The sequence below is a fragment of the Pipistrellus hanaki genome, assembly GCF_964339955.1.
Source record: "Pipistrellus hanaki genome assembly, chromosome: 1".
In the NCBI taxonomy this organism is placed as follows: domain Eukaryota; kingdom Metazoa; phylum Chordata; class Mammalia; order Chiroptera; family Vespertilionidae; genus Pipistrellus; species Pipistrellus hanaki.
Genome location: NC_140503.1, coordinates 80,713,426 through 80,726,110, shown reverse-complemented (window position 1 = coordinate 80,726,110; position 12,685 = coordinate 80,713,426). Strand labels below are relative to the sequence as shown.

Genomic DNA, 12,685 nt, shown 5'->3' with positions numbered 1-12,685 from the left:
TCCCCATCTCAGTGAATGACATGTCCATATGCCAGAGTGCATAGCCTGAAACATTTTTTTAAATACTGGTGATCACTCTGGTGACCAAGTCTGATCTGTTCAACTTCCTTCTTTCAGTTTCCACTGCTGCTATCTTAGCTTGGTTCCTATTTCTCATTTGGATGACCAGAATAGCCTATTAAAGAAGCACTGTGTAGTCTTGCCCTTGCCAAGCTATTCTCCACACTGCTGCCAGAACATTGTTTAAAAACTGCCAATCTAGTCATGCTGGGTATCCTTTAGTGGTTCCAGCTGTTTGTACACCCTGCCTCCTCTGTGAGAAACATTCTTATTGTCACTTCTGACCACTCTCGGTGAGACTTCTCCTAGAAAGCTTTCCTGATTTACATACATCTGTCACCCTTTGTCTCCCATTGTCTCTACATCACCAGTGCCTACTTCAGCCAGCACTTAATTGTTGAACTCAATAAATATTAAATGTCGAATAACACCAAAGTCAGTTGAATCCAAAGCCTCCTCTATTCTTTCTCCTCCTTGAACCAGAAAATGCAGTATCATTCCCCTCATCCAAGGTTTATTGATTTTTTTCAGGCTTTAATTTCTAATTCAGTCTTCACATTCTCCACAAATTTCTTTTTTAAAAAGTTTCTACAGTTGACATATAATATATTAGTTTCAGATGTATAACCCAGGGTGTGGACATTATATAACGTATTAATTAGTAACCTCGATAAATCTAACACCGTACATAGTTGTTACAACATTATTGGCTATATTCCATATGCTATACTTTATACTCCCTCCATGACTATCTGTTTCCTTCTCCATTCATTTCCAACCTAAAATCTCTAAGACTAAAGCAGTGTTTCTCAAACTGGATCTGAATCACCTGAATGACTTGTTAAATGACGTTGGACCCCATACATTCCAATTTAGTAGATCTGGAGTGGGGCCCAGAATTGGCATTTCTAACAAATTCACAGGAGAAAGTGAAGCTGCTGGTCCAGAAACTATATTTTGAAAACCACTAGAGCAATGGCTCACAGCTGGAAGTAAGCATTAGGACATAATCATATCTTGGCCCACTCTACCTACTGAATCCGAATTTTCATTGGGTTGGGTAGACAGGCATTTTTTTTTTTCAGCTTAAAAGCTCCACAGGTGATCCTGATGCACTATCATGGTTAAGAACCATGAATTCAATGAATAACTCCAGGATCTGGACTTCCCAAGCCTTATTTTTTCACACCCCTTCCAACTTTCAACACTGCTCTCCTGTCTTATGGAAAAGCAGGCAGTCTGATGGTTCCAGACCTCAGCTCCCTCTCTCTGAGCCCTGGATTAGTTTTAGTTATTCATTCATGCATCCATTCATTCACTTAGCCCTAGCACTTGCCAGGCACTGCACCAGAATCAGAGCGGTGTGGTAAACACAAAAAATACAGCTCTATCTCATGGAGCCCACACCATTTCTCTGAGCTCCCCATCTCTCTCATTGCTTCTCTTCTCCTTTATTGCACAGACAAATACTGGCTTAACATGCACTGCACTGTCTTGTGAGACCATAGATTTCATGAAAGCAAAGACCATAGATGCTCAATAAATGTTTATTCACATTAAACTGAAAAGCTCTGCCCCTGACCTTGCCCTCTTTCAAAATTCATCTCCAGAGACCTCTGTCTGATGTCTTTCCTGACCTGCTCTGACTCACTCGCACCAGTCAGAACACCTCTGCCTTCCATGAGCCCCACCCTTAACCTCATGCAGATTTTAACTCATTTTTTATTCCATATTGTTTGTAGACCTGGCTCCTCCTCCCTAACTCTGGACCTCTCAAGTTCAGGGACCATTGCTTTTTAATTTCTGTACTTCATATAGCAGGTACATGTAATATTACTTGCTAAATCAATGTTGAAGTCAATTTTGTTTGCACTGAAGCCCGCTTTGCTATGTTTGTGCCAAACTTCCTTGTGGCTTTAATGAAATATTCTTAAGATTCTTTCAAGTTCTTCATAGTAGGAAGATACCATAATTTAAATTTCATAAAGTATGGGATATGCACAACATAGACTTTAAGGGAAAATGTTTATCAATGGTCTGAATAAAATCCTTCAGAGAGAGGGCAAAGCATGACTTATGGATTGTCCACTGTATTCTGACCCAGGTTTCTGAGCTGAGGTCTTAGCTCCATTTTACACCCTCATCCTGGACAAGCCAGTCTCCCAGACATTTTGCCTCCCAGTTCCATCATTTATAAGCTGAATAAAAGACATGGTTTGTAATCTACACTAAGTCTAGCAAGTGGGATGCTAATTAATGAATTCAAAAGAATCGTTGAAATTCATGTAAAAAAATAAATTTTTTGCAGTAGGAAGAGGTGTTGGGGAAAAAGGAGGGTCATATTTTACAAAATATATAAAATGTAGGTGTTCTTAACACACTCTGCTCAGGGCATCATGCCATGAACATAGTAGGTCTTCCATGTATATTTATTGAATGAAAGAAATCAATCCATCTATAAATGCTTTCATTTAAATTGGCAGAAATGGAAAAGCACCAACCTGCTCTCAGAGAAAAACTTGTTGGGTGACTCAGACATTGCATAGCCCCCAGGTAGCCGCAATTTTCCATTCGAACTGGTGGGGCCACTGCCAAATGTCCCCCACAGGCAGACACTCTGACTAAAGCTTACAGAGCCTCACAAGGATTTGGGTAAATCTTCCAGACAAACCTATTTGTGGCTGCTAAACACACAGTTCATAGTTGTGCACCTTGACACACACCTGTCTGTCAAGCCAGAGTGGAAATTCATTTCTAAATGACATGTTAGTTGTGTAAAACTCTTAGAAATTTAAGACCATTATTCTATCTAGCATCTGAGTCCTCCCTTGGGTAGCCTCGTACATTTTTCAACTACATACCCTTTTTAGCATGGGTGTAGATATGGGAAGGAAATAAAAAATATATTAATTGTACCACCAACTTAATTTTCTCTTCAGTGGATGGGATATCTGCATATGGAATGAAGACCCTAAAAAGCCCACACTATTCCCACAATTGCTTCTCGGAAACAAGGATCATTCTATGCAACAAAAGAAAAAGTTAATGACGTTTGTGTGTTGTGGAGCAGATAATTTCACAAGGCTATGTTCTTAAGGTTTCAGACTTAAGGATTTGACTGTGGGAGCAAAGAGTCTTGGGGGCAGAACAACCCAGATAACCTCACCCACATGCATGGCTCACACAATGCTTTTCTGTATGTAAACAGAAAGTAGAAAATAGTATATGGTTTTTGTCCTTCGTATTAAATAGCTGCTTTTTCTTCAGCACACTCTTAAATTTCCGCACAATGCACAGCCTTCAGTACCCCAAGGAGCACAGACAAAAGGCATCGGGCGAGTTCACCTACTCCCACGTCCCTGAACAATGCTTGTTGTGAACTAAGCAATTCCCAGGGCAGATTTATGATTTGTGGAACCCGGAGTAAGCGCTCAGGTTGGGTCCTTGGAATCCGAGGTCAGAAGCACGTGGTGCCCATTCAGCCTCTAGGGCTTTAGAAAACATAAAAATGTGACCTAACGTTTGTGCTTGCGTGCACACTAGAGATAGTTGAGGCATTTAGGGAAATAAAAGCACATTAAGGACTCAAAACAGCTTGTTGTTTATGCTCCAAGTTTTAACCTTTTCTTTCTTATTTGCTTCTATGCTTTTCTTCTTGTGAATACATGTCTACTGAATTATATGAGTAATCAAATGTATATGTAACATGTCTATGGATAAAAGAAATCCTGACAGAGCAACAAAATATATAGAAAAGTAAATTTAAAAATGTATTTCTCAATTCTTAAACAGGGTTATGACGTTGATCCTGTGTCCTGTATTCTTAGACCCTGGATTATAGCACAAGATAGAATATGTAGTGAGCATACTTAATTTATCCCAAAATCTTATATGGGGATGTAAAGTCCAATAAAAACTATAAGTACTTAAAAGATAAATGCAAACAAGTACATAAAAAGATTTCTTTTCCACCTGCCTTTTCAGGGAATATTTTAGCTAGAGTTACACCTCATAGGGTAATAAGATGCTATTAATATGTAACCGACTTGGGGGAACAGTGTCTCCTTAGTTGTCTAGTTAGAGTATAAAATAGGTTACTGTTTCCATTTTTATGAGTGTAATTATAATCAAGTCATTAAAACTATGAAATAATTAAATTTCATTACTACTCTTTTACTGTTTAATTTTTACCTACTAAATATTAGAATTAATCTAGAAGAGACAAAAAAATATACACAATGTTTGCAAACTTTAGAGCCATTGGAAATATCTGAATGCATGATAATTATTTAGAAGATGGGTAGTTAATATAATGTAAATACAGACATATGTCTCAGGCCAAATAAAACTGCCCATGGGTTACTGATGGTGCTGGGTCCTTTCACTCACCTTAGACAATTCAGATGCTAGTTTATTATTCCAGTTGACTTTACATGAAGCAAACCGGCTAGCCATGGTCTCTACACAATTATTAAATATCTACATTTTTCAGGAAAATTATGTTCTACAGAGGTTCTGGCATTTAAAAAATCGTAAACAAATTTTAAAAGAATGGTTAAGTTAAAAAAGGGGGAAATCCACTGAAAAATAAATTTATAAAGAAAAACCACCAATACTATAGGCACAATATAGGCACACAAATACTGGCAAAATCACAAGGCTGTTTTTAAATAAATCATAACAAAGTAAGAAAGTTCTGGATTACGTGACAGGGGCTGGTAAAATCCACAGTCTTCAATTCTGTGGATGTTGACTTAATGCAGACTCATCACTTCTGTGAAAAAAATAATAATTGGAGTTTATCCCTTTTAGATCCCAGGCCATTTCTGTATAGAAAGAGAAACACCTCCTAAGGCACAAATGCAAAGGAACATATATGCCTACCTACTCTAGAGAGCTGCTTCTTATCTGTTACCTCACGCCTACAAGGGCAAATTCACCAGAAAAGTGGAGATTAGTGAGGATAAAGCAACACAAAGAGTAGTTCCCTACCCTGCGCCTCCCACTGCATGAACTTTTGACATATCAGCAAACTCTTCCTTTCTCTTGCTGCCGCTGGTGTACTGCTCGCTGTACAGCTTGAGGGACATCTGCTCAACAGCATCTCTCTGTGCTTCCAGGTAGCAGAGCTGAACCTCGGCCTAGAGAGAGAAACAAAGAGGAATTGCTGTTTTAATCCAGAAGGAATGCATTTCAAGTGAGGTGTAACAACTCAAAGAATGGGAATTCGTTCACATCATTATACTGCTCCTTTTCAGGTTGGATTTAATGGGATCAGCTGAGCATATTCCAGAATTATATTTTAGATCTGAATCTTATATGTTCCTCCTTAAAGTAGGACCTGAATAAATGAACTCTCAGAAGACTTGGTAAATATCACAAAATATCCCTGAGAGCATAATACTGTATGATGAGACTTTACATAAAAATTCTGTGAAATTCCTTAAGAATATTCTTCCTCATATTGCCACATGTGTAATGTTTATTTTTTAAAGACCCCCCTCTAACCCATACATTTGCATGGACACATATTCTGAATGCTTCTCATTATCTTTCCTGAGGAGAATAAAAAAGCCTAGTACTAATTCTAATACCTCTTCAATAATGATGACAGACTTCCTTTATTACATTTTTTGTTCTCTGTATTATTGTCTTAATAATTTTAAAATAGAGGGAATGGTGTTTTTGCCCATGTGCAGGTTTGAACTGTGAAATCTCTTATAGTTATGTGGACTCGCTGCAGACAGGAGAGGTAGTAAGTTCACCATGCTGTTTTCTATCAAACTGAGGACAAAAGAATGCTGAATAATATTTGGCATGAAAATGTTTTAAGTAGACGCTTTATTTATTTCAGCTGTTGTGATCTCCGTGGCTGCAGGGTTCCCTAGTACACCAGATGAGCCTGGGAATGAAGTGCTCTCGGTGGCATGCTTGCCTCTGCATGCATGCATGGCAAAAGCGGGAGGCAATGCTGAGTGCATGTGCTCTGCAGACCAAAGGAACTCTTATTTTCTTTTGACACACTTCACTAAATCCAAGAGCATCCACTGACATTTCTGATAATCCTTAAAACTGCTACTTCTTTATATTTTAACTAGAGGCCCAGTGCACAAATTTGTGCACAGGTGGGGTCCCTCAGCCTGGCCAGTGATCAGGGCAGATTGGGGTCATCTTACCTAGTTTCTATTGGAGTGATCAGGGCAAGTCGGCTAGGGAAAAGGACCATGGAAGGTTGGCTGGCTGGGGGAAGTGACTAGGGGAGGTTGGCCAGCCAGGAGGAGGGATTAGGTGAGGTTGGCTGTGGAAGTGCATTGACCACCAGGGGGCAGCTCCTGATTTGAGAATCTGCCCCCTGGTGGTCAATAGACATCATAGCGACTGGTCAACCAGTCATTGGATCATTGGGTCGTTTGGTCACTGAGGCTTTTATATATATGAATTACATATTCTCATAGAAAAACAGTTCTGGGTCAGCTATTGGCTAGTTGTCAGAATTTTGTAATTTGTAAGAAAGGTCAAGTCAGACACAACCTTCTCCTCTTTGTGTCCAGAGTCAACTACCACCTTTTGCCTAGTCTCTAGTTTTATAGACTCAACCTGGGAGTAGAGGGGAGTGTTATTATAAAGTGTCAGCTTCTTAAAAGTGCAACTCAGGACTCAGTAAAGGAAATGGGGAGCATATGAAATCTAAGAATCAATCTATTCTAAAGTTCCTATGTTGTTGTTTTCCACAAGCAGTTAATCATTGTTGTTCTGGACTGCTAAGAAAGAACTTTTGAAAAATAACTAAAAATTACTTTATTCACATAATTGAAGTTTCAGAAATCAGTTAAAAAGTTCATGTGAACTTGTCCAAACTAATTGGCTTGAATAAGAATAGATTCATAAGAATTATGTCAAGCATTATAAACAGAAGATAATGTTTTATGGAGCATATTCAGTTTGGAGGAGAAGGGTGTGGCTGGTGAGAAGACACAAAGGAATTTAGCACCTTTGGTAAGGATGACAAATAAGAGGAATGGAGCATGTTAATGGTATTATAGACAAGTTTCAACCAAGATATGCAGATATCATAGAACTTGGAGGGATAATACCTAGAGACCTAAGAATGGTTTTTAAAGGAGGTTTGGGGAGGTATAAAATTGAACATAGAAAGTCAATGATTAGGAAAAAAACAATAAAACATAGCTTTCAAAAGAGCATACACCATATTATGTGATTAAATAAATATGAGATAACTGAGAGTTGTTGAACAATAGCCAAAGAGCTTAAAAACAATAATTTTCCCAAATGTCATCCCCACCCCACTCCTCCCCTCATCAAAGCTATCAGGATAATGAGAAGGTTGTTCCACACCAAGAATTCTATTGGGAACCCCTTTAGAATAATGATTCTGCACCACAAGGTACCAAGGGGCATGTTTGATTCTGAGAGGTTCCTGTTCATTTTTAACCATCCTCTGGTAACAAGCTTGTTCTGGGTAATGATCTCACAAATGAGTGTTACTGGTCACAAAAAGGATCACAAAGAGGGATGTTGACTTAATGCAGACTCATCACTATTATGAAAAAATAATTGGAGTTTATTCCTTTTAGATCCCAGGCCATTTCTGTATAGAAAGGGAAACATCTCTCATATAACAGGGATACATGGAAAGGACTTCAGAGAACAATGCTGAAAGCAACCTGAAAGATAATTAGTCACCCCACAAAAATGATTGAAATGTTGCAATCTAAGACTTTTATTGCACAATATCTCACTGGCATTTGACATAAAAAAATAAAAATAAAAACTTTCCGGCACAACAAGGAGATGAATTAGATGGCCAAAGTCTTTCTTATCCATCTCTATTTCTATCTCTGCTTTCAGTGATTCATTCCTAAACATGATGATAAAGATAGAACCAAAGTAGCTGCTTCTGCTAAGGCAGAATAGCTTTGCAATTTAAATATCTCTGTAAGCTGGCTTCACTTTTCTTTATACTATATCTTAGTCCAAAGGTAAATTTTTAGGTGGGATATTTGAAGAAAATGCAGTTCTTAACAAAAATAACATTGAATCTTTGATTAAAATAATTTTATTTATTAGCATTTATGATAATAGTGGACACCTTTAAAAGTTAAAATTTTTTACAAATGAAAACTTCGCTTGATTAAGTAATATTACTGATGTGTAACCAACAAGATTTGGCAACTTATTCATTAAGGAAAATAAGAAGGAACAAGAATGAAGATCCACCTCACATTTCCTGGGAGTAGGAGTATAAAAAGAGCAATGCTATGGTAGATGGAACAAATAAGCTGGATTTGATAAAGTCTTTTGTTTGAGGTACTGATGGGATACCCAAAATGAGATATTTAGCAAAGAAGTAAAAATATTAGGATTAAAATATAAATTTAGAGGGAGTAGTTGGCATTGAGAGATGAAATCAGAGTGCCCTGGAAGAGAAGATATGATAGGACAAGAAAAAAGATCAGTTCTCATTTGCTCTGGTCTAAGCCTGAATTACAGCTTGGCTGACCTAACGAGATGGATTCTCAATCGCTCTTCCTCCATCCTTCTTCCCCATCCCCAAATCCATGTTATAAATGGTTCATCAACTCATCTTTTGCATCACATCTGGGATCACTGCTTGTTTAATGGCTTAATTCTGGACGTCTTTTCTTTATTATACTCTCTTCTATGGCTTCCAAGGCCATCAATATAGTAATGGCTTCTAATTCTCTTCTCTGAGCTCCACACTAGACACCTAACCAACCACCTGACATTGCTACTTGGATTTACTTTAGGTATATCTGTTCCATACAAAACTCTCCATTTTCATCTTCCCGTCTTCTCCCAAAATATCCTCTACTTGGGCCTTTCCTTTTAGATAATTGGCCTATCTATTGCTCAGGTCAGGAACCTAAAAGTAATCCTTGGCTCCTCCTTGTCTTCATTTACCACATCCATTTGCTCCCTCAAATCAGTTCAATCCTCTTCAAAAATGTCTCTCCAGTCTGTTTTCCAGTCTGCAATGTTGCCAACCAGATCAAGCCTGCAGCGTCTCTCCCCTGCAGTACAGCAATTATCTCCTAACATGTATTTCCCCACACCCACTGCTTCCCAGTCTCTTCCTTTACAATGGCTGAAGTGGTCTTTATAAAATACCAGTTGTTTTCATACTGCAATTAGGCCGGAAAAACACACTTTTCCCATGACCCATAAGTTTTGGTTCCTGCCTGCCTCAGACCTCATGTCTCCCTCTCAGACCTACTTTCCTCACTCTTGATCACCATGCCCTGTCATCCTTGCCTTCTTTCTGTTCTTTAAGAAGCTTTCCTGTTCCAGGACCTTTGTGCATATTGTTGCCCTTCTCTAGAACATTCTCTAGATAATGTCCTCTCATCCTTCAGCTCTCAGCTGACATGTTACTTCTCAGAAAGGCCTTCCCTGACCACCTTATCAAAAGTGGATCCACTTTATCTTTCTCTATTTTGGAACAGTGGTCATTTTTTTTAACAACACATATCACAACTTCAACGTTTGTGTTTGTCTCAACTTTTCCTATCTCTATCTCAAGACTCCACGTTCCACAAAGGAACTTTGTTTTCCACATCTCCTTTGCCATTTTATAGTCCCAGTTATTTGCAGAGCCCCTACGCATTCCAGATATTGCCAAACCTTTAACATAATGTATGGATTCAACTGAGCCCCTACCCCCCCACCCCTTTGTATGTTCAAGCCATAAACACCAAGTGACTGTATTTGGAGATATGGTCCATAAGGGGGTAATTAAGGTTAAATGAAGTAACAAGGGTGGGGCCCTAATCTAATAGGAATGGTGAAGATGTAGAGTAGGACACATAAAGAAAAGATCCTCTATAAGACACAGTAAGAAGGTGATCACTTACAAGCCAGAAACCAAACCTGACAACATCTATATCTTGGACTGCCAGCTTCCAGAACTTCTGCTGTTTAAGTCGCCCTTCTGTGGTATCTTGTCATTGCCACTCTAGCAGGCTAGTCCACACAGTAAAATTAGAAATACTGCCATTTCATCTGAGGTTTAATACAATTGCTCTGCTGTTTATCATTAGTAGCATGTCTTCCCCTTTATTTTGTATGCACCTGGAGCCCAAATCACTAGAGATATACCTCTTCAAATTTAGATTACAAATTAATAATTTAGTCAGAACACAAGACACAGTGTTCTGAAATATTTTATTTAAATTTGGCTTGGTGTGTGGCGATCCAAATTCAATGATCTTTGGAGCCTGAATAATTACTCAACTGTCTACTTCTCTCTAATATTATGTCTAATAGCAAGGTAGCTAGCCCATGATAAATTTGGGGGAGTAAGTTTTAGTCATTCTAATAATCTTTAAGGATTAAACACACAATTACTTTTACAAGCACATACAGATATATGCCTTACCCTTACCCTAAAAAGCACTAATTTAGTTAATACCAATTATCTATAAAAGTAAAAGTGTAATATGCTAATTAGACCAGATGTCCTTCTGGATGACCTTCTGGACGAAGCCGGGACTGCAATGTGTCTGCCAGCAGCTGAAGGGAAGCCTGGGTTCTGGGTACCAGAGGAAGAACTACTCTTGCACAAATTTTGTGCACCGGGCCTCTAGTTTCATTATAACTGCAAATCCCAGAATCCTCCATCCTAATAATGTTAAAGTTAATTTTACTTTCTTAACTCATGCCTCTGTAGGTGTACTTCATAGCTTCCCACCATGTCTTCCCTCCTGCTTGCATCTGGGCCCAAGTTCTCTGCCTCCCCTCCTGTTTCAGTGGAAATCATCCAGACTTCTAAGACCAGTCCCCCACTTGTGTACCAGACCCCCTCTTAACTACACAAAGATGATCCCTCCCATATAAATTGCCCTTCTCTCCTAAATCATTTTCTGCTCCATTGTAATAGTCACATTAGTACATTAACTCCCCCTCACTCCCCACCCCCCAAAAAATGTCTTTTCCATGAAAGAAAAAAAAAATAAAAAAGTATCTCCAGATGGCAGTTGACATCAACCTATCCTCTGGCTTTATCTATATTCAATATGTCTAATGCCTCTCCTATTTTTTTTTTAAATACATTCCAGTCAAGCTTTTGTCCACATCCCTCATATCAGCAGTCAGCTCCGGGAGTGCTGGTAGACACTTTCTAAGGGCATTTGCTCTTGTTTGCAGACAACTCAGTCCCTCACCTCTCTCAGGTCTTTGCTGAAATGTCAATCCTCATTCAGGTCTTCTACAATCTTCTACATAAGACTTTAATTCACCTCTACCCACAGCAGTCCCTATCCTCCTTCATACTGATTCACCACATCTAGCTCTAGCCAAATTTACTTTGTGTTGTCCATCTTCCCCAACCCCCCTGGATTGGAAGCCCCATGAAGGCAGCAGCTTGTATCTATGTGTTCATTGCTATATCCCCAGCACTGAGCACAGCACATGGAATGTGACAGCTACTGTACTAAGTGTCTGAATAAATTTTACCAAGTTAAAAAATCTGAAGTGGTTTAAAATGTACAAGGAAACAAAACAGAGTTGGAGTCCGTAGCCTCGGCTTGCTTTTTAAAATCATTGGCTTCATTCTCCCTCAGAAAGAAGATTATTTTTGAAACAAATAAAAATCACACACACACACACACACACACACACACACACACACATTTTTCTAGGGTATATATTAAAATATATATTTTCCTCTAGGGAAAAAGAAGAAAAGCTTCTTTAATTGAAGAATCATTTGGTAATGTGTTGTTCTGCTAACAAAGTGATCTTACATACTGCACATTATATTAGAAACTAACCATGGTGGTCACACACATACAGAATAAAACTTCAGCTAGTGTTATGTGTGGCAACCTTCACAATCTATTTCAAAACACAGTTTTAAGTCTTCAGGGCAGGGGCTTGTTTTAGCTTCATAAAATCTGATTTTCCACTAAGAAAAAAATAGTCATTTGAGCTTTTGGAAAAGACATTAACAATGCCACAGGTTTTGGGTGTGGTTTTTTGTTTGTTTGTTTGTTTTGTTCTTTAATTAGGAAATTGAACCCAGAAAAAAGGATTTCTTTTAAAAGTTAAATATATTTATACTTTAGGAAATATTTTAATATAAGTTATTTGGAACAGTCTACACTAACTCAGGACAATCATAGGATCCTTCAATATAATAGGTGAGAACTGTACTTTTTCTGGCAATCATTTGTCATTGGAGAATAATTTCCTACTTTTACTACATAGTTTTGTTTTTTTAACCTTTGATGCAGTATCTCTAAGGACATGCCTTTTTCTCTTCTTCCTTGTACAAATATTTAATACTAGAGGCCCAGTGTATGGAATTCATGCACAGGTAGGGTCCCTAGGCCTGGCCTGCAATCAGGGCTGATCTTTGGGGTGACTGGCGGTGCAACCAGGAAGCCCCCATTGGCACCAGCCTTGGCTGGCCTGGCACCATTTACTCATCACCCCATCCTCTAACCCCCACAGCTGCTGCTGGTCCAGGCCTGCAGGCTGGGGGCAACTCCTGCTTTGTGTCTGCCCCCTGGTGGTCAGTGTACATCATAGCAAACAGTCGTTCTGCTGGTTGTTCTGCCATTTGGTTGATTTGCATATTAGGCTC

General features: G+C 38.7%; 1 protein-coding gene and 1 long non-coding RNA gene across 10 annotated transcripts in view; one reads left to right on the top strand and one right to left on the bottom strand.

Annotated features, from left to right (window-relative positions):
* The window catches only part of AKAP6 (A-kinase anchoring protein 6), a 456,973-nt gene that overhangs the window by 131,360 nt on the left and 312,928 nt on the right, over positions 1–12,685 (bottom strand). For all 8 annotated transcript variants that reach the window (XM_084874316.1, XM_084874310.1, XM_084874315.1 and 5 more), the window contains one exon: positions 5,053–5,201. In XM_084874316.1, the coding sequence (XP_084730442.1) occupies positions 5,053–5,201 (149 nt within the window). The remainder of the gene's footprint in view (positions 1–5,052; positions 5,202–12,685) is intronic.
* The window catches only part of LOC311618090, a 474,169-nt gene that overhangs the window by 437,062 nt on the left and 24,422 nt on the right, over positions 1–12,685 (top strand). The window lies entirely within an intron of this gene.